We start from the raw sequence: 22,316 nt of genomic DNA, 5'->3' as shown, positions 1-22,316 counted from the left end.
TTTTGTTTTTACTCCTATACAAAAAGTATATATTTCTTTAATTAACATTACATTCTTTGATTAAAATTAAGGAAGCAAAATGAAATAATTAAAGATTCATATTTGCCAAATATAAAAGAGAGAAAACAAGCAGTCGGGTTATCATCAAAATGTGTTACTATTTCATAATCATAAATAATATTTTTATATCGGAAAATATTGAAGACGTTAAATTGGTATACATAATAGCATGTGTCTATTGATATTGTTCTGACAAAAGTATACACTTTTATATATTTGATTTTTTTAAATAATTAAAAGGGCTTTGAGCCATTTAATAGTTTTCAATATCGACATTATTTTTCAAGCGTCCTTGTTGCCGTACGAGATTTCTCTTACAACTCCCGTATCGCCCGCCGGTTTGTGTTGTTCGACGCCACCTCCTTTATATCTCTCAACAACGAGACCGCCAAACTGTACGTGTCGTCTGCAGTCCCGGAGACAGGATATAAATGGCAAACCCCAGCTAATACAGATTTTATAAATTATGTCAAAAGATAAAATAACCATACGAGTCAGATGTTTTTCATTTAGTAAAAAACATCATCTTGTGGTCTTTTACAAAATGTGTTCCTAATTATGCCCCCTTGCGAACACTTACCCCTTCTAAATGACATGATATTTATAGACTTATTCAAATAGTAACTTAAAATCTGCTTTTGAACAACAATTAAAAAATTTGATACGTAGTTAGCAAACTAATTTACTAAACAACCTTTTCTGAAACGCGGAAACCCGTAGTAGATATTTTGTAAAGTTGTCATTTACAAAGTGCGTCCCATAAATGCCCTTCAAATCATAACAATACCAGAGATACGGAGGTACACAAATATTTATTCATCAAATCACACAACAACTGTTCTTTAAAATCCGTGGATGTAATGTCATGTGTTAAGGACATCTGAGTGCGTATTGTTCTTCTCTAACATTTGCCAAGTCACATCCCTCGGTTTAATGCTAACCAGGAGCAGCGGTCACATTTGTTTATATAAACTGAACTTGCAATTTAACAAAGGTCCTCTCTTGTACCATTCTAGCATGAACTTGTATACGTTTAGCTGGAGATTGAGTATGGTTTTACGTTACACAGCATAATCAGGGTGCATAATCAACGGGCTTTTTTAGGAGTTTACACACGGGCTTGACATAATGTAAACACACCGTTAAAAACTATACGTTTTCAAATATCTCGAGTTATTGTAATACATTTGCAAAAATCTATAGTGCATATAAGACAGTTTTTCTTGCAGGTTGTGTCGATATATTAAGGTATAAGAATAAATCCTTGAATACTTCTGAAATCGGTGACAACATTTCACGTTGCGTGAAACAACCGTTTACAATGACTGCAGTAAACATGAAATTTTTGAACAAGAACACATGCTTATTAAATAAAGTAATTCTGATGTAATTCACATTGCCATAAGCAGCATAAAAACATGTCTTTTATACATTAGTTGAAATAATTAAGAAAACTTGTTTTAAAAAGGTATTTGAAATAAAGTACCACTTACCGTCGTGTATAAATCCATTAAAGTTAAAAGGTGGAACCCCAAAAGTCAATTGATCCTGCACCCTGTGATCGTCCTCTAAAACGTTTGTGTAAATCATGCCCATTTTGTCAAAACTTTTAATAGTCTTCTACTATGTTCGTTTATCATTTCCCTAGGGTCTAAATTGGCAAATCACGGATTGTGATCCCCCTTGCTATTTAAAGTTCGTAAAATTTATCTTTCTGAGACATATACGACGTGCATTTAATACATTTAAAGGATTTTACGTTAAACGGTATAACTTGCCCAAGGAAACTTAAAACAATGGATCTGTTAGATAGCAAAAGATAAGTATCAAATAAGACCATTTTTCAACGAAAATGAAAGTAACTTCCATTAAGTACAACAAGCCTATATTCATTGTGATTAATTCTTATGGAAAATAACGTTGACAGAAAATGAGTAGTTACTTTAACTTTATTATGCTTTTTACCCGTTTTAAATAGTGTGAAACCGCCTATTCTAGGTAATCAAGTGACAGTCAGTGTTGCTTGGCCGGCTTATTTCGTCAATCACGTGCATGAAGACGGACTTTTCCTCGGGGAAATCGAGAAGTATCCTATTCAATTTAAACAGATACAAGACGACGGAGTCCTGAACAGTCAAAAGTGAAAACAATATATGTACTTGATGTTATATTTAAAATACAATATAGTTATGCTGAACACATACACGCACACAAACACACACAACACACGCACTGGCACACAAATGCGCACACATGCGCACACCCATATACATATAAGTATCATGCAAGAGTAATATACGAAATTAACCCATTTGAAATGTTAATTGGCATTATTAATATAGTATCGGTTGAGATAAAGAAAATAACAATTATCCATAACACGAACATGAGTGTTATTAAAAGTGTGTTACATGTCGAGTTTAAATGGCAGTATTGTTGTAGATTTTAATAATATAATAAGCGAAATAAAGCTAGTAAACAATTCTATAACTAACAAATGCCATGCACGAAAGAGATGTATTTTTAACACATGTCATGTTAACCACCTGTGTTTTCACCTGTATCTTGAAGATTTGTACCGGACGAACTAGATGACAATCAGCAACCCCGAACCCGTGATGCGATCCCTAACGTTCACGGCATCGTCAAGTTCGAGATCTACTGGCAGCCGACAGTCGATCCCACGGAACCTACTTCCGGCTTGCAAACCATACCTTTAAATGAAACCTTTTCTGAAAAGCGAGTAGTAGCTGATGGTAATATATTTGTACTGAAAATCGCTCTTAAAACATTATTGATTTCCAAACTACGTTGCATGTGCAACATGTAAAAATGAACTTGAACAAACATACGCTGTAATATTTAAATTATAAAAAAATAATTCGCATTTTTGCTGTTTTCGTGTTTATAGATTTTTAGGAATTATAAGCCACGAATGAATAACCATAGTACGTGAAAATAAGACCAACAGATAGGGTCTGCGCCTTGCTTCTTGGCGTTTGCAATCATGTTTCACTATTTAAACTGCTCCATTTCTTCGTGTATCACGACCCTCTTTTATCACCTATAACATAATGAAAGTCAAGGTCTATACAAGCTTTATTAAAAAATGTAACAATATTTAAACAAAAACATAGCCTGAAAATGCAGCAGACAGGTAGAATAGTAATAAATCTTATCACAACATTCTATTAGACCGAAGACAGAAGCGGAAGGAAAAACTACATTTGTTTAACATAAATGCGCTAATCATGAAAAGACCGCTAAACCATAGGATGGGTTATTAATACATTCAGCACATTTAAAGAGGGTATACATACAGCACATTTAAAGAGGGTTTAATTTAGACAATTAAAATAGACAGCTTTTAACAATTCCATGTTGTTTATTGCGTATTTTACAAACCATCATAGAATTTGAACATAATATCATACAGAGCATTTAGAAGTCCAACATTAGTAGAAATTCGAAAACATGCGCTCTAAAATGTGTACCTAATAATTCGTAATTTAAAGACCCAATAGCTCTCTGTATACATTGTACCTTCTTGTTATAATTTAAGCTGGACAGATTATATAAAACAACAGAAAACACATTTATTTGAATCGACCTTTACTTAACAATTAATCTCCTCAAACAATGAGTCCCTATGTGTATTTGAATTAAGCATATAGACATAGCGGTATGTGCATCAGAACAGTCAGAAACGCTTTCTTAAATAAATATAATTGAAGATCTAAATATGGTTGAAGTCGTGTTTAATGTTACAGCATTTTAATTATCAACAACAATTATAAAAATGGATTTCCTCAACAACACTATACAATGAGGTAATGCTTGTGCAGTTAAAATGATGCATGTAAAGTGATTTCTAAACCTACCTTTTTAACTGATGCAAGGTAACCAACTTCGTGTTTGGATTCGGGCAACGGACATCATGGGCAATACAAAGGCTGACAGCACCTTGGTCAAAATAGATGGCACGCCACCAATACTACAAACGAATCTTACTGGAAAAAATTATGGTTTGGAACGGAACATTGATAATGGACCATATTTACAGCTCAAAGTGAGTTTGTTTGTGATTTAACTTATAAAGCATTCATTGTATGGGCTGTCGAATTATTAAATAAGGACTATATTTTATGTTTATGTAACAAACGAAAGATACGTTTGGAAGTTTTTTATGTATATCTATCATATGACCATTGCTTTCGGCTTTGAAATTACTTCACATGTATTTGCATTATTAAATGTTCATAGCCGTCATTACGGACAATATTAACATACACAATAATCGTTTTATAAAGTAAACAACGAGTTTTTTCAGGATCACGTTTGCCGTCGCGGACGATAGCAGCAGAGTCCATAAGATCGGTTTTAAAGATATTACGAAGACGCAGGCTGGAGCTACCAAAGAAATGTATAGCAATTTTACAGCCGCCAATATGTAAGTAAGCATTATAATTTTATAGCGAATTCCTATTAACTAAGTTGGTTGGCATTCTGCTTTTATCTTGTGTGCAGAAGTCCATATTTTGCAATGATCTAACCGACGTTTCGTTTGGCCACATTCAAAACGTAAATTAGATCAACCTATATGTTAGTAATTTGGTGTGTATATGCGTTTATATAAGATTTTGTGTCATGTTTTTATTTTGACCATGACAAAAATACTGATCATAAAATACATGCCCAGTGTACTATATTCGCCAGACGGACCTTACGAACCCGTTCTGCAAGACAGTGGATGGCGTTTGTTTCTTGGCTGACCAGACGCTCTACTTGGACAACTGCTGGCTGACTGTCACCAAGTCTTACCTTGACACGGCCACAGCAATGGTAGATGTCTCAGTCTTCAACCAGGCTATGCTCTCAACAACAACCTCATTCGATGTAAGCTACTTATCAATTTGGGTTACACACGTTAAGAAACGAATTAAATATAAATATCAGACTCAATATTTAAAGATACATAAATAAAATGTGTTGCAGAATTATTGCGTGATATGAAATCAACATTATAAATATAGTTAATAGATCGATATATAAGATAATTATTTTTTCAGATTGGTCCAATAAATAAATTACAGGGACTTGAGAAATGTAAGTAAACCTAATTATCTTAATCATCAATGTATTTTGAATTGTAATATCTAGTTGATTAGTGTATACGTTTTTAACTATGTCATCAAAAGGTGGTTTCGTATGTATATTTAGGTCGGTTGACACAAACTTATTCAAACATATTCAACTTCATGAGAAAAATACAGCTCCAGAACAGTTATCAGGTCTTCATTTGAGTTATAAGTTCTAATTGCCTGTACAATACAAAACAATAAATATAATACGACATTATACGTAAATCAATAATTTAATCTGAGTTCAACGCTTTTCAACAGTCATTGCGATGTACCGGCGGATCTAAGATAAAGGCCTTTCGAACTATTTACTAGGAAAACACAAAATATTCACAAATATTTGACTTGTACTTAAATATAATTATTTAGACGACGATCCACAAAACCTGCGAGTGATCAACAAGACCCCGACTGGTTTCAGACTCGAGTGGGACCTGCCTTCACATGAGTCTTGCTACGGAAGGGCGGACATTTTGATAATCCTGTCACGCAGAGTAAGTTATTTATTAATATTTTACCGCATTTGCCAGAGTTGAACACCAGCAAAAAAGCTTTTCAAGCAGTTATTAAAGATCGGGTTCCAATTATCATCTTTAATTTGTTACTTTTTTACCTTTTGAATAATGAGTTAGATACTATATTTTTCTTAAGTATTTCTATAATAACCTGACCATATTTTCTTTGTAGAAATTATAACCACATACCCAACGGCATGGCTAATATTATAACCGATACTTATTTCTGCATGGGTATTCATAAATATTTAACAGTATAATTCCAATCATCCCTAACATAACATTTTGTTGCTTCTATTTAGACAGCAAACGGGACAGAATTGCTGCACATGTTCTATACTCCTGGTACTAGTACATTCTTCGACATGCTAGGCCTTGACCCAGAGACAGAGTACACCTTAGGGTTAAACATTCAATCCCCGGGAGGTAGTGTTCAGGAAACCAACCTAGCAGTCACCGCAATTACCGGTTTATTGCTCTAAAGATTAACATAATGGTGGTTTATTTAAACAGTTGAGCATTGTTCTTTAAATAAGGTTATGTTTTGATAAATTATTTTTGTTGAAATTAATGCGTGAAATCAAAATCAAGTACTTGTGCTTGTTTATCAAGTTTACAATTCTCCACACAATTAGATCCACAAATTATGTCCGTTACAATCACACTCGTTGTGCTTTTTCTTACTTGTTGTAATCCATTTCAAACACCCTAATTAAGTAGAATATGATAATGTATTGGACATTGTTTTTCAAAATCAATCCCTGTCTAAATAATTTCTTTGTCATTTTAGAAAAACAAAAGAGCGGCAATGCATCCATTGTAGGCATTGTTGCAACAAGTGCAGGTAAGAATAGCAAACTGTCCATTTTATGATTTGAATGTGCCGTTTTAATAATATTCTGCAAATTTAATTTAGTGATTTCGCTCATCACTCAAAAATTAATTCAATGTTGAAAATTGTATACAACTCATCATGCAGGAGTTCTGGTGGTGGTTGCAATTGTGGTCGTGGTGGTTGTTGTAGTCATCCGCCGCGGAGTGATCCGACCTGCTGACCGTGCGCGCGAGATCGGGAGAAGGATGACTCGGAGAGTTCGACAAAGCCATGTGTACGAAGAGGGACAGGCACACAATAACGCTTCATATAATGTAGATACATTTCTTTCAGCCGATTTTGAACAAATATGTTTCAAGGTTTTATTTGATTGTATGTCTGATTTAAGAGACCATTGCTTATATTTGTCTTTAAAATATGTCATTGAACTGTTCTTGAAACTGTTCTTGGTCAAAATAGATGGCACGCCACCAATACTACAAACGAATCTTACTGGAAAAAATTATGGTTTGGAACGGAACATTGATAATGGACCATATACTTACAGCTCAAAGTGAGTTTGTTTGTGATTTAACTTATAAAACATTCATTGTATGGGCTGTCGAATTATTAAATAAGGACTATATTTTATGTTTATGTAACAAACGAAAGATACGTTTGGAAGTTTTGTTATGTATATCTATCATATGACCATTGTTTTCGGCTTTGAAATTACTTCACATGTATTTGCATTATTAAATGTTCATAGCCGTCATTACGGACAATATTAACATACACAATAATCGTTTTATAAAGTAAACAACGAGTTTTTTTCAGGATCACGTTTGCCGCCGCGGACGGTAGCAGCAGAGTCCATAAGATCGGTTTTAAAGTTATTACGAAGACGCAGGCTGGAATTACCAAAGAAATGTATAGCAATTTTACAGCCGCCAATATGTAAGTAAGCATTATAATTTTATAGCGAATTCCTATTAACTAAGTTGGTTGGCATTCTGCTTTTATCTTGTGTGCAGAAGTCCATATTTTGCAATGATCTTACCGACGTTTCGTTTGGCCACATTCAAAACGTAAATTAGATCAACCTATATTTTAGTAATTTGGTGTGTATATGCGTTTATATAAGAATGTTGATTTTGTGTCATGTTTTTATTTTGACCATGACAAAATACTGATTATAAAATGCGTGCCCAGTGTACAATATTCGCCAGACGGACCTTACGAACCCGTTCTGCAAGACAGTGGATGGCGTTTGTTTCTTGGCTGACCAGACGCTCTACTTGGACAACTGCTGGCTGACTGTCACAAAGTCTGACCTTGACACGGCCACAGCAATGGTAGATGTCTCAGTCTTCAACCAGGCTATGCTCTCAACAACAACCTCATTCGATGTAAGCTACTTATCAATTTGGGTTACACACGTTAAGAAACGAATTAAATATAAATATCAGACTCAATATTTAAAGATACATAAATAAAATGTGTTGCAGAATTATTGCGTGATATGAAATCAACATTATAAATATAGTTAATAGATCGATATATAAGATAATTATTTTTTCAGATTGGTCCAATAAATAAATTACAGGCACTTGAGAAATGTAAGTAAACCTAATTATCTTAATCATCAATGTATTTTGAATTGTAATATCTAGTTGATTAGTGTATACGCTTTTAATTATGTCATCAAAAGGTGGTTTCGTATGTATATTTAGGTCGGTTGACACAAACTTATTCAAACATATTAAACTTCATGAGAAAAATACAGCTCCAGAACAGTCATCAGGTCTTCATTTGAGTAATAAGTTCTAATTGCCTGTACAATACAAAACAATAAATATAATACGACATTATACGTAAATCAATAATTTAATCTGAGTTCAACGCTTTTCAACAGTCATTGCGATGTACCGGCGGATCTAAGATAAAGGCCTTTCAAACTATTTACTAGGAAAACACAAAATATTCACAAATATTTGACTTGTACTTAAATATAATTATTTAGACGACGGTCCACAAAACCTGCGAGTGATCAACAAGACCCCGACTGGTTTCAGACTTGAGTGGGACCTGCCTTCACATGAGTCTTGCTAGGGCGGACATTTTGATAATCCTGTCACGCAGAGTAAGTAATTTATTAATATTTTACCGCATTTGCCAGAGTTGAACACCAGCAAAAAAGCTTTTCCAGCAGTTATTAAAGATCGGGTTCCATTTATCATCTTTTATTTGTTACTTTTTTACCGTTTGGATAATGAGTTAGATACTTTATTTTTCTTAAGTATTTCTATAATAACCTGACCATATTTTCTTTGTAGAAATTATAACCACATACCCAACGGCATGTCTTATATTATAACCGATACTTATTTCTGCATGGGTATTCATAAATATTTAACAGTATAATTCCAATCATCCCTAACATAACATTTTGTTGCTTCTATTTAGACAGCGAACGGGACAGAATTGCTGCACATGTTCTATACTCCTGGTACTAGTACATTCTTTGACATGCTAGGCCTTGGCCAAGAGACAGAGTACACCTTAGGGTTAAACATTCAATCCCCGGGAGGTAGCGTTCAGGAAACAAACCTAGCAGTCACCGCAATTACCGGTATGTTGCTCTAAAGATTAACATAATGATGGTTTATTTAAACAGTTGAGCATTGTTCTCCAAATAAGGTTATGTTTTGATAAATTATTTTTGTTGAAATTAATGCGTGAAATCAAAATCAAGTACTTGTGCTTGTTTATCAAGTTTACAATTCTCCACACAATTAGATCCACAAATTATGTCCGTTACAATCACACTCGTTGTGCGTTTTCTTACTTGTTGTAATCCATTTCAAACACCCTAATTAAGTAGAATATGATAATGTATTGGACATTGTTTTTCAAAATCAATCCCTGTCTAAATAATTTCTTTGTCATTTTAGAAAAACAAAAGAGCGGCAATGCATCCATTGTAGGCATTGTTGCAACAAGTGCAGGTAAGAATAGCAAACTGTCCATTTTATGATTTGAATGTGCCGTTTTATTAATATTCTGCAAATTTAATTTAGTGATTTCGCTCATCACTCAAAAATTAATTCAATGTTGAAAACTGTATACAACTCATCATGCAGGAGTTCTGGTGGTGGTTGCAATTGTGGTCGTGGTGGTTGTTGTACTCATCCGCCGCGGAGTGATCCGACCTGCTGACCGTGCGCGCGAGATCGGGAGAAGGATGACTCGGAGAGTTCGACAAAGCCATGTGTACGAAGAGGGACAGGCACACAATAACGCTTCATATAATGTAGATACATTTCTTTCAGCCGATTTTGAACAAATATGTTTCAAGGTTTTATTTGATTGTTTGTCTGATTTTAGAGACCATTGCTTATATTTGTCTTTAAAATATGTCATTGAACTGTTCTTGAAATAAATATGGTATTCAAATCAACATGTTTATCCATGTATATATCAGAATCATCAGATGAAGTCAATGGCCACCGAGGAACTTTACCTGTATGGTGGTATGGGTACATACGCCACCAAGTCAGCCCTTATTCGCAAGGATATCGTGTTAGAGTCTGTCATTAAGTCCGGGCACTTCGCCAACATTTACAGAGCCAAATACAAGGGTAATACGGTAGTGGCTAAAACACTCAAAGGTATGCATATTTTTCGGTATGTTATTGTACGTCAATGTACGGTATAACTGGTGTAAGTTAAGCTTAACACGTGCAGTTGGAGTAGCCAATATACGTTTGTAATATTCTAAGTGAAGAACACATTTAAACCAGTACCAGGCTAATTGGAAATCTCTCAAATGAAACTCCTTAAATATCAGGTACGCTGTTTACTTAGAGTTCAGTACCTGGAAAAATATGGATTGATATAAAACCTGTCTAACTGTTTCCGAATGACAAGCGAGTTAATGTCTTATAGGTATTCGGTTGCTTAGTTGTTAAATGGTTCGATTTAAGTAAAAATATTACTACTATGTTCATATTTAACGTAGTAAATTCGTTTAACGTTCAACCCTATGCTATAACTTTAATTAAAACATGTGTGCCCTTCATGCATGGACCATGTGTATACGTGGTTATTATTTAGTATAGAAAACTATGGCGACAATGACGAGTCTCTAATGAAAGCCAAGATCAACTTTTCATCTGAGAAGGTTGGCGACCACCCGAACATTTTGAGGTATTTTGGACCAGTGCTCGATGACAAAACAGGTGAGTATATAGTTTAAGATAAATAAGGCAAGAATATCGTTTATAAGCGGTTATCATAAAACAAACAAAACAGACAACTGACTCAGTGTACATTGTCATAAAAACTGTTTATACTTCACAGTCCTTATATTTGTGTATGAGTGCTGTTTTTGTATACAGTTAGTTCCTACTGAACCATATATTTTAGAAAGTATTTAATCATTGACTATAATTTGCAATTATCGTTTTAGTGGAGTGACCCTTTCGGCATTGAATTTTAAAACAATATATTGTTGTGTTGTATGCACATAATAGTTGTGCATTTAAAAAGCGATTGATACCAATCAATAATTACAAGTGTAGCGTTTGTTAAATATATAATGACAAATGCTATATTACGGCATTTAACATAGAGCTAGCATATTCTCAATCGTGTTTTTACATGCTCTTTAAAACAATACAATTATGGATTTACCTTAATGTCTTCTTTTTAATGTCCATGATATTTTGTGCAATATCATGAATTCTGTCAAATATTATCAATGCTGTATTTGATCTGATTTGCGTTTAAGTGGGTCCTTTCATCATTTATGAGTATTGTGAGAACGGTACATTAAAAGAGTATCTGGTTCAAAACAAGTCCAACGTTACCATTGAGATCAATTAGATGCTCTTCCGCTTCGGAATCGAAATTGCTAAGGGCATGGAGTACCTGGCTGGAAAGGGGGTCTCACCAAAATAGCAAACGTTTTGTGCCATGTGGCTGCTTCCGACTAGGGGATAGTATTCCTATGGGCTAGTTGTGCTAAGTACCATAAGGAGGAGGAAATATGGATTAACAAAACAATAAACATAGCTAGTGTAGATATTGAGCAAATACTTAGAAATTGATTGCGTCACAAAGCATAATCTGAAATGAATTAACTTGTTTTTACTGTATATATAAATATTATTTTCCAGATTTAAAATAGAATTTCATTTAAAAATTTACATGAATTTCCAATTTATTGGCTAGTTCATCTAACACGTGTTCTACTTTCGTTTAAATCATGAACATAAGGGCGACAAACGCGATTTAATATTGAATACAAAGGGGAATCTCCAAATTTACTTACTTAAAACCAGCATGCACCGTCTCGAGTGAAATTATGTATCAAAATAGAATACTAATAATACAACCCCTCGACTATTTCAACGATTCCAATATATTTGTTCACCAAACTAAAAATTCATTGTAAGCGCAACCGACATTCAAAAGATATACAAGCAAATTGTAAAACTATTTGTTTGCAGATAACTCACCGTCGCTTGGCGGCACGCAACATCTTGTTGACCTTCTCGAAAGAGGTCAAGATATACGGCTTTGGACCACAACCTCAAGAGACAGGCGACGGAGATGCAGAGAGCGAAAGGAAGGTGGGAAAAACACATGAAAATGAGGGCAGTAACCATGTCAACAGAATACATTTATGTTGTTAGTTATTATGCTTACAACATAGCTCGAAACGCTGCATTATTATTCCTTTAAAGAAACCTATATGCAGAAGTATTAAGGTCTTGCATTATGCATCATCTAATACATAGAGATTAAACTTGTTTATTTAATGCAGGAGAGAATTCCAATCAAGTGGATGGCACCCGAATGCATGACGTCAACGAAAGATGCAGACGAGAAAAGTGACGTGTGGTCTTATGGCGTGGTTCTCTGGGAATTGTTTTCTATGGGTAAAACAATAAAGTACATTACACTGTATAAATTAAGTACAGATTTATTCAACATTTGTTTCCTTTTAAACTCTTGTTATTAAATAATTATTTATTTTGGCACACGTTTTCGTTACTTTTTCTAAAACAGGAAGGAACCCATTCTGTTTTTACCTTTTATTATTGCGCCATGTGACCACAGCATGCGGACATTTTAAATACAGTTTTTAATGGTTATGTGTTTTATGTAAACACAATTCGTTATATACCAGTATCATATGTAACAATAAATATTGTTAACCTAAATAATTTATTATATACTTCCAATCGGATACCAAGGCGAAACACCATTCGACAACGTGAAAAGCCGGGATCTGCCAGACAGACTGAAGAAGAATATTCGTCTGCAAAAACCGGAGCGGTGTGATAACGTGTATGTAAATGGCGTGCTGGTTTGAATATTATTATATCTCACCAATGGGTTGTTTATTTAAGATTAAAATTCAATGTGGGATCTGCTATTTGGTAGTAACCTTAAATGCTGCGGTCAGCTCTGTTTGACAGGTGGGTAACAGTTTTTTACAGATATGCAATTAACGTTCATGTCTCTGAGGAATTTTATAAACAAGATTTGTCTTTAACACATTAATGCAAAAATATAAATAAGTAAATTGAAGAGTTGATCATGTTAAGGTCTTATGCTTAATGTTTTATATATGATTTAATTTAAAACCCATAATGTTAGATCAAATGTGATATGAACTGTTTGATATTATTTACTTCCATAAAAGTTGTTCAAAAAACTTTTTTTCTCTCTCTTTAAAGCGCGATTTTGGCGATGTTATTTATTATCTACTAAAAAGGAAATCCGCATTAATTCTAAATTAAAGCAGAGGACCCCGTTCACACATATAGCACATTTCCCAGTAAAACAATGGCAGAATTTGCTGATTGTTTGAGCACATAATTACGATTTTACTTAACGCGATCGGTTGTCGTTATATTCTCTAAAATGCATTTGAAAGCTTATTTGTTTATGACATTAAAATATATCAACGTTAAACGTAATATTTTGTCTTCATAGCTTTTTAAAAAATGAGGAAAAGTGTGCAACATGTTTTTTGTGCCAATATATTGAACATTTTGCGTACTAAGCTATTAAAATTGTTTGATTAAACAATACTTAATTGTCAGTTCATATTAAAGTTCCTTTAGCTTATCTATTCATATATGCATATGCAAAAAGTTAATACCTCGTTGTTATACTTACTCATTTCTGTTTTGTTTTATGTAAATTGCAAGTTAGACGCACAATTGAATTGTGGTAAATTACCAGATGAAATGGCAGTATCACATAAATTATGACAGGGACGTATTTGTTTTTTTATCTTTAAAAGTAGTAAACGGTGTGTTTAGTAAGGTAACATTGATTACCGTGTTTAATGTATACCTATTAACGTTTTTAGTATTGTACGCGGGTCAAAATGTTATAAGTTAAGTGTGCTTATTCTGTTTGTTATTGAGATCCTTGTATTGATACTTTACTAAGAAATATTTATTAGTTATTTATTTTGGATAAGTATTTCTGAAATTAAATTGCGACATAAGCTGTTGTAGTAATATAATACCATAAGTCAAAATGTCTGGATATATTAATATAAGTAAGGTTATCCCTTCATGGTCGCCTATAACTTCAGTGAGAGACTTAAAAACAATGCATAGTTATCCATATCAGTGCGCCTTTTGCCACAGTAGAAATAAATTTAAATAGACGGCCATTCAAACCTATGATGCTTTTGAAAAAAAAAGCCAACTACTTTTACCATATTAAACCAGATATTTAGATTTATTGTACTATTTAAATAGTGGGTAAGGAATTTAAATTGTATGCATTTTCAAAAGTGTCTATTCTGACTAGACAATTAAATTTAGTTCCGAGGTTACACTGTGATTTTCTAACCCTTATTTTGATGGCTTTAGTTACTTTCGTATATATTTGTGGTGAAGCAATATAATATACTGCTTTTGGTGTGTATGTTGGTAAGATAACGTGACAGAACTTAATATAAACTTTACGCAGAATACAAATGTGTATTTGATATCTTTCTTCTGCAGGTGGTACGGCGTGATGACCAAATGCTGGGCGTACCAGCCGAAGGAGCGGCCTACGTTCACGGCAGTAAGAAAAGAGCTTGATACCATGTTTGTTGCCTCCCCTGGCGATGATTGCTACTATTATAAATGCTAGCAGAGTAATAGTCCTTGTGAGCGAGTACTTCAAGAAACGATATCAGATATATTGACTTTGACATACGACTTTTTATACAAACTATAGCATCGGTATCGTCCATGTAAAGGGTTACTACAATTGTTGTATAGTGATTGAAACGAATTTTCTGTTTGATTTGTGTTTTGATTAGCCGCTTTTTTATGTGTGATTATTCGAAAAAAGCATCAATAAAATATTATTACGTCCTAATTGTGCATACGTTAATTTTCATTGAAATCGTCAAGTACACGAATATAAATGATAACATTTTGTTCTGATATCAGTTCTTAAATATTATTGCAATTTTATAACGTTTCTTAAAAAGTTTCAAGTTATGTAGGTCAAAAAGCATTTAATATTACACATTTTTCGTCAGTCTTTACATACGTACGTCCCAAATTAGGTGTACTCAATACGTCCTTAACTGCTGAGTAGATTTCGCTAATACTTTCACAGGTGATTGATCTTCGTGTGAAAATGATATCAAGCAAAAATTTATGCTGCAACAAATGTTTTCGAATTATGAATATGTTCGCATTGTCATTCTACATGTATTAATTATGTAAAGTGATGTGGTGGTAGCAAGTCCTCTTTAACTGATCGATAGATGTTTCGGTTTCCATGTGTTATGTCTTCGACTGTTAGACAGTAACGATTGTACAAATAAACATGTTTGTTCTGAAATAAGAATTGCAAATTGTTATTAATGCTTTACGAAAAATAAAATGCAAACATCAAATTTATGAAATTAAGTCGTGAATGTACATTTATTTTAATAATTTCAACATCAAAAGTAGTTGATACCAGAAGTTGTTTTCAAACATTTGTCATTGTTTTCAAAACAAATATACAAAGAACATTTTAAAAGCCACAACACCACTTGTGAATATTTTGAAATGTATCGTTTCGTTTATTTTTTATGGGTTATTTCAACCAACATCGATACATTATTTGATTTTTCAGCAGTGAACATAACGACACGTTTTTTTTTTGTAGCGTGAATGTGTGCTAACATTTGTCAACATTGATAATACACAAATGTATCATTTACTATTAACTGGTTCATACCGAGGAGTGTATTGTGTACCGTGCACAAAGGCCAGGGTAGACATAACTCTTCGTTTGTAAAAACTTACTTTCCCCCGAAAGCCATGTTTATTTTATTATACTTAATGCACGTACTTTTAATATCAAAGAACGTCAACATAGACAACAAGCTTTATGGAATATAAGTTTGCTATATACGTGTTTATAAGCGCTAAACGATTATTTGCATCAAAATTTATTTTGGAAAACGAGTGTTACTTCAGTTAGATAATCAGGGAAAATTAAAAAGTATATCCCAATCAAGATGTAGTTATAAAGCAGGTCAAGGATGAACAAATCGAAAATGTATCATCCGAAAGTCACATCATGTATAATTTATCACAATATCATATAATTAAAATTGTTGAAAGGTATCTACATGATTTAGATATAGACACAAATATGCATATCGTAGTTTTAGAAACATTAACAATACTTTACACTAAGTTAAACTTAAAATTAAAGTTCAATTAAAAATAAATAAGTTAAACAATTAAAACGTTTAAAGCATGATATCTGTAAAGATTTACTGACGTGATGTGATGGGTATTGACGTGATGTGATGGGTATTGAAACGCGTGAAATGGAAATTAGTTACCTTATGCGAAACACATATTTTCACAGTTTTCACAGTTATGCATGCTAATATAACTTCATTATTCGAGCCGTGTATCAACGAACGGGAGCGCAATAACATTTCGATGAAAGGGTGATATATATGATAAAATGTAAACAGAACCGGAATGTGTATTTCTGTAAACGTTAATGTAATCTTTTAAATTTGCGAACTTTTTCTAAAAGGAATAACTGTTTATCTTCTAGCAACAAAACATCTGTTATTTATTAAGTAGTAACATATGGTTAGAACTTACATGTTTCATTTCTTTTGAAATAAAGAGTTTAAGAGCATCTGGCCAATATTGTACACTGATTTTAATAATAATAATTCTTTTTTACAATGTGGTCTTCAGTAACATAACACGAGTATATATTTTGAAACATGCATACGAACATACAAGGGGAAAAAAGAAAATGAACTATACAGTTGAATGTTATAATAACTTCCTAATCATTTCCTCGATGGAGGCGCACGATGTGTGCAACAATTCCTTAAAGAAGAGGCTTAGAGGTTGAAACATATGTCTAATAATAAAGCTTATGTGTATAAACCAATTAAGGCTGAAGAAAAAATTGTAAATGTTATTGATAAACAGAATCAAATATTTTGTTAAATACTGTATAGACACTCAATTATTTCTAATGGTACGGAAAACAGCATTTTTTGTAAGACACTTTATACGATCGATGTTATGTAATCACATTGAATGTAATCCATTAAAATGTCATTGAATGACGATTGAAGAAAGAACAAAGAGCAGATCATGCTGTCACTGCGTTTTTCAACCAAAATAATGCTCTATGTTGGAATTAAAAGCCCAAGTCTCACGATTGCCTGTAGAGCCCCGGTCCATCCCGATTTGCTAACGCCGTCGACCGGCGAGAACCGGGATGATTCGTAGAAATGTGTTAACGCGGTCACACTATTTCCCTTAGCCGCCCCAGTTGAAGCCGGTCAACAGCCCGGCAGAGTCCCGGTCAACCCCGGTTGAGCTCCAGTGAAAACCGGCAGCGTCCCGGCAGAGCCCCGGTATACCGTAACACCGCCGGCACTCACCGAGCTATACCGGCGTCAGACCCCGGAAGAGCTACGGCAACGCCCCGGTTTAACACCGGTCGTCGCCGGTAATGCTCCGGCGGAGCCCCGGTGAATGCCGTGGCGTCCCGGCAGAGCGCCGGTTTACTTATGTACCGTAGCTATACAGGGACTCTGCCGGCATTCAACGGGGCTCCACCGGGGCGTTGTCGTAGCTCTGTCGGGGTCTGTAGGGACCCCGGTAGAGCTACGGTGACGTCTTGGTTGTTCACGGTGCCATCCCGGTTGTTCCCGGTGCCACTCCAGTCGTTGCAGGTCCTTCCTTGTGTCTTCCGGTTCATCCTGGAGGTATTAAACATTTTAATACTTTCCCGGTGGAGCCCCGGTTGTCCCCGGTCGTCCCCGGTCGTCCGCGGTTCATCCTGGTGGAGCCCCGGTTCATCCCGGTAGAGCCCCGTTCATCCCGGTAGATGCCGGATCATGTACCGGGGCTCCGCCGGCATCATAGTGAGACAAGGGCCTTTAATGAATATTTACCGTGAATTTCCATTAATTTGTTGGCTGCTACCGGGCATACCGAAAGTCACACAAAATACGACAGGTTTAGTTTAAGCCTTCTTGACAGGACACACAGAAAACAATAATTTACCTTTATTGTATGGTTGAGGGTAAGACAGAGCTAAAAACAACAGTTACAAAAGGACACGGTTACAAAACATAAACGCAGATGTGTTTTCGCAAACAAGACCCACACATAGATGAAAGTCTTTAAAATATAAAACTGTCAAGGATGTACGTGAGAAGAGTTTCTGAAAAGGATTACTTATAATTATTAAATTGCTTTCCTCTCTTGTCGTTTCAAAATGTCAACGTAATTGATTAAGAAACTGCAGCATGAAGCCAGAAGGGCCGGATTAATTACTTTCATATCCGACTTGAATGCTGTATACATTTTTAGGGAATCAGTTACGTGACTGTAAATGGCTAATCTTTGTTCATGAGAATTCACTAAGCCTTATGTTATATAAGAGAGATCGTTTTAAATATAATATTAAAAGATAAGTTAATCGTTTGCATGTGCATTTAGATATATATTTTTCAAATATCATCGAAATTGTCTGTGTATCTTTCATTTTAAACATTTCGAATTCCCATCAATTCTCCTTTTCCCACAAGTATGGGGACATTTCAATTGCCATCTCTATTTCAACAATATACGGTCAACTGCATTGCAATTTTGCCTTCAGTTAGTAGGTGGCTATTCAAATGGAGAACGCATTTGCGCCTAACAAACAAGGCGATTTAATTGAATATTGTACAATATCGCAGTGAATTTATAAATATTATGCATACGTATAGAGGTACTACATGTACATTTGATCTTTAAGGATTCTGCTCCTTCAACTTATTTTCCCGAACTCGCAAATTTCTCTCCGGAACATTATTTGTATATTCATAAAATTAATTGTTAACTTTAAGTTTATAAATCGACACATATACGTAAAGATACGGTTTAATTTATACTCCATGAAAACATATTTGGAAAATATAGTACCGTATTAGCCGTCAACATTCTTTTAATGTGAATTAAGAATAATATTAATTACTAGGAGCTCATTGTCTTAATTTTACCTATATAGTTCGCCATCTGAAGCACTCGTTTAAGGTTTGTTTCATACAGTCTATTCATTATTTGCATACACATATTGAGCACATTCATTAACTGAAACCGAAACAACGGAAAATATGAAAATACCAGCATTCAATTACAAACGTCTGTTTATATTGTTAGTGATTTGGGCATAAAGGGCTCACACGCACCTGCAACAAAACTTCCTTATGTAGACATATATATCTAGATAGTTCCACCCTGCACACCACAACTACACAAATCCAGGAGGACGTAAGGAATGTCTTGTCTGACGCGGATCACATATTTAATATCTTAATTCAAATGTTTATAATAAGTGAAAGGAGATATCGTTTCTAATTCTGACTTATGAGGTATTACAAGTAAGCCAGTCATGGTGCAGTGTATTCTATGTTTTACGCTCTTCTTGACGTGTTTTATTGTGTTTTCTACAGACGCCTGGCAAGGGTAAGACAACATTCCTTTTTCAAATTAATTATGATACTTCTTTTTTACAACACTTAAAAAAAAGTTGTTTCTGAATACATTTCTTATTGATAATCTAAATTATGCATTTAAAAACAGCATGATCTGTTTCTGTTACATTTATGAATTTAGAATGTAATATATAGAAAAATGTATAATATAGAATTTCGTTTTCATGCGAATGCCCATTGCATTAAAATAGTATGAGGTCATCAGATTTACTGTTTCCTCCGAGCAAATGTTTTCTCTATAGATATGTATCTTTCTTCTGTTCACTATTTGATTCCATGTTTAGTACATGCATAAACGTTCAGTTCGATTGAAAAAAAGCAATCGTTTGACAAATAATTAGTTCCCATGTGTTGTTGTTGAACATCGGCAAGAACTTCAGCTCCCATTTTATGCTGTCTAGCTACATCAATTGAAAATGCAACTTCATATTTGGTATGCATGTGTATCTTATGTAGCAGATTTACATTCTGAGTGCATATTATAATCTGTGTTTCTCCGGATTTCATATCAACGCTAGTTCAATCCTCTCATGGGTGATACGCGTTTATGCGAATAGTGTGATGTTTAACTACTGCTTTGCAGGCACATGCCGGAACTTTTATTTTTTACGTTTATACTTTTTTTTGTGAAGTTTTCGAAAGGAAGGTGATTCATATCAAATCTGTTGCAAAATGTTCATTACAATCGTGTCCGCTATACTTATGACATGGGAATTCAAAGCAACATATAAAACAATTTGATGTCGTACTGTTAAATACACACATTTTTTATAACAAACTATATCGGATTTGTAGAGATGTCGGAATTATAATAGTAAATCTGGTTATAATTTAATTTTAATGGTTTAACTTGGTTTAGTTTTTTTGGAAAATATTAACATGCCGTTCAAAAGTATGAAATTGATTTAAACTGTGCGACTAAATTCCAAGATGTTGCATTATCTTTGACAGATTTGTGGTATATTTGAAATATGCCTTGCGGGTAGTGCTATATTTTTAAATTGTAAGTTGTTAGGTGTAATGGATGAAAATTAAACCAGGAAACTGACTCTTGATTATCCTGTAAATCGCGTTATCGTTTTATTTTAAAGACAACCACTAAGTAATACATCGTATTAAAAATTTAGTTCTGAATCGCCCAAAATCACACCGTGAGAATAAACACATGTTGATTTCTGTGTATCGTGGATCTTCTTGAAACATCCGAATTGAAACCCAGAATAACCTTTGGTCCAAACACGTATCGGAGTATCTGCACATTTTTGTTGTAGTTATGTTTGTGCAAGGAAACATTAATACTTAACATTAAACATGCTTTTAATATTTATTAAAATCATCGTTTGAGGTTGTAAACATCTTAAAATTATAAAGCGTTACAAATGTTTGAATAATTTGGAGAGTTCTGATGTTATCGTTATATTTTGTGACATTACGAGGAATGCTTTTATTAAGTATAATTTACGTTACGTTCAACGTCTGTACGGATGGCAGAGTGGTTTCAGCGCTAGACTTTTACTCCAAAGGTAAGTGGTTCCCACACATGATCGGATTACTTTTTTCTGTCTTTAATTTTATTCTTTTTTTTATCCTAGAACTCAGTTAAATAAGTTCATTTATTAATGTAAAGCATTTATAAGACAAACTTCAATGATGCCAAAATGTGTGAACAAGTCCCTTTAAACAGGAGTGATTCGTCAACCACGGTCAAGTATATATAGATCTTATTTGGCACGAGATGTTATCAGCTTTCCGTTGGAATCAACGCGGTAATTAAGGCCAAACCTTTTTTTAAAACATATTTTATTTCCAAATTGACAGTTACAAATGAATTACAATCCACAAAATATAATATGGAAAAGGGTTGGTTATAAAGTGGTACAACATTATAGGGGGTCTTTCCCTAGAGTATAAAGTTACATAAATAAATGTGACCGTTAAAGATGTAAATATTAGTCTTCGTATAATAACAGTAATAATAATTATAATAATAATAATAATATTAATAATAATGTTAAAAAATAAATAATAATGATAATAATGATAGTAATGGTAATAATAATAATAAAAATAATAATAATAATAATAATAATAATAATAATAAATATAAGTAAAGTAATACTAATAATGATCAATAAAAAAAACACACTTTGGTGTGCAAATAATATAATTATAAAGATACAAGGTTATACACAATCATGCACAATAATCAGTATTGTCCTGTTGCGTCAAACCTTTAAAGCGGGGGAAATTTGTGTATTATCATATAGGCTAATGACATAGAGAGCTCCACAATCTTACTTCATGGCTCATTTCTACTGGTGTATATGGAGCGTCATGTTAGTTTTTCGCTGTATGGAAATATTGCAATAATTATATTAATTATGAATTCGCACTAACATTTATTTTGTTTAAAAAAAGAGTTTATTTTTCAGAACAGAATGATTTAATTTTATATTTAGTAGCGCGAAAACCCGTGCGTTTGTATTTTCGGTTAAAGCAAAACAAGAAGATAACATTGCAGTCATAATACTCTTTTGTCAGATCACCATCTTCTTTAATCCTCTTGAAAGAACTGACAAATACAATGGTAAAACAATGTCAACAAACAGGCTTTCACACACGCCCATGTACACACGTACATGCATTCGCGCAGACAGACACAAGTCAGTTTACTATTTTAATTCATACCTTACCACACAATTTAAATCGAATATTACTCTTTCTTT

At 33.8% G+C, this 22,316-nt stretch overlaps 2 protein-coding genes and 2 long non-coding RNA genes across 4 annotated transcripts in view; all 4 read left to right on the top strand.

Annotated features, from left to right (window-relative positions):
* LOC127855047 (uncharacterized) overlaps positions 1-22,316 on the top strand; it is a gene marked incomplete in the record, with an annotated part of 514,210 nt that overhangs the window by 314,579 nt on the left and 177,315 nt on the right.
* On the top strand, positions 2,056-4,111 carry LOC127855056 (uncharacterized). Its single transcript, XR_008037331.1, has 3 exons — positions 2,056-2,200; positions 2,632-2,816; positions 3,960-4,111. It is a non-coding gene; the product is annotated as an uncharacterized LOC127855056 (long non-coding RNA).
* On the top strand, positions 6,997-8,149 carry LOC127855057 (uncharacterized). The gene is made up of 4 exons (XR_008037333.1): positions 6,997-7,104; positions 7,368-7,491; positions 7,760-7,939; positions 8,113-8,149. It is a non-coding gene; the product is annotated as an uncharacterized LOC127855057 (long non-coding RNA).
* On the top strand, positions 10,840-15,462 carry LOC127855052 (tyrosine-protein kinase CSK-like). Its single transcript, XM_052390392.1, has 5 exons — positions 10,840-11,477; positions 12,044-12,166; positions 12,361-12,475; positions 12,794-12,887; positions 14,570-15,462. The coding sequence occupies exons 1-5, from the start codon at positions 11,418-11,420 to the stop codon at positions 14,700-14,702; spliced, it is 525 nt and encodes a 174-aa protein (XP_052246352.1). The 5' UTR covers positions 10,840-11,417; the 3' UTR covers positions 14,703-15,462.

The sequence above is a fragment of the Dreissena polymorpha genome, chromosome 13, assembly GCF_020536995.1.
Source record: "Dreissena polymorpha isolate Duluth1 chromosome 13, UMN_Dpol_1.0, whole genome shotgun sequence".
NCBI classification, from domain to species: domain Eukaryota; kingdom Metazoa; phylum Mollusca; class Bivalvia; order Myida; family Dreissenidae; genus Dreissena; species Dreissena polymorpha.
Note: the sequence above shows the minus strand (reverse complement) of the source record. Positions and strands in the feature narration are given on the sequence as shown.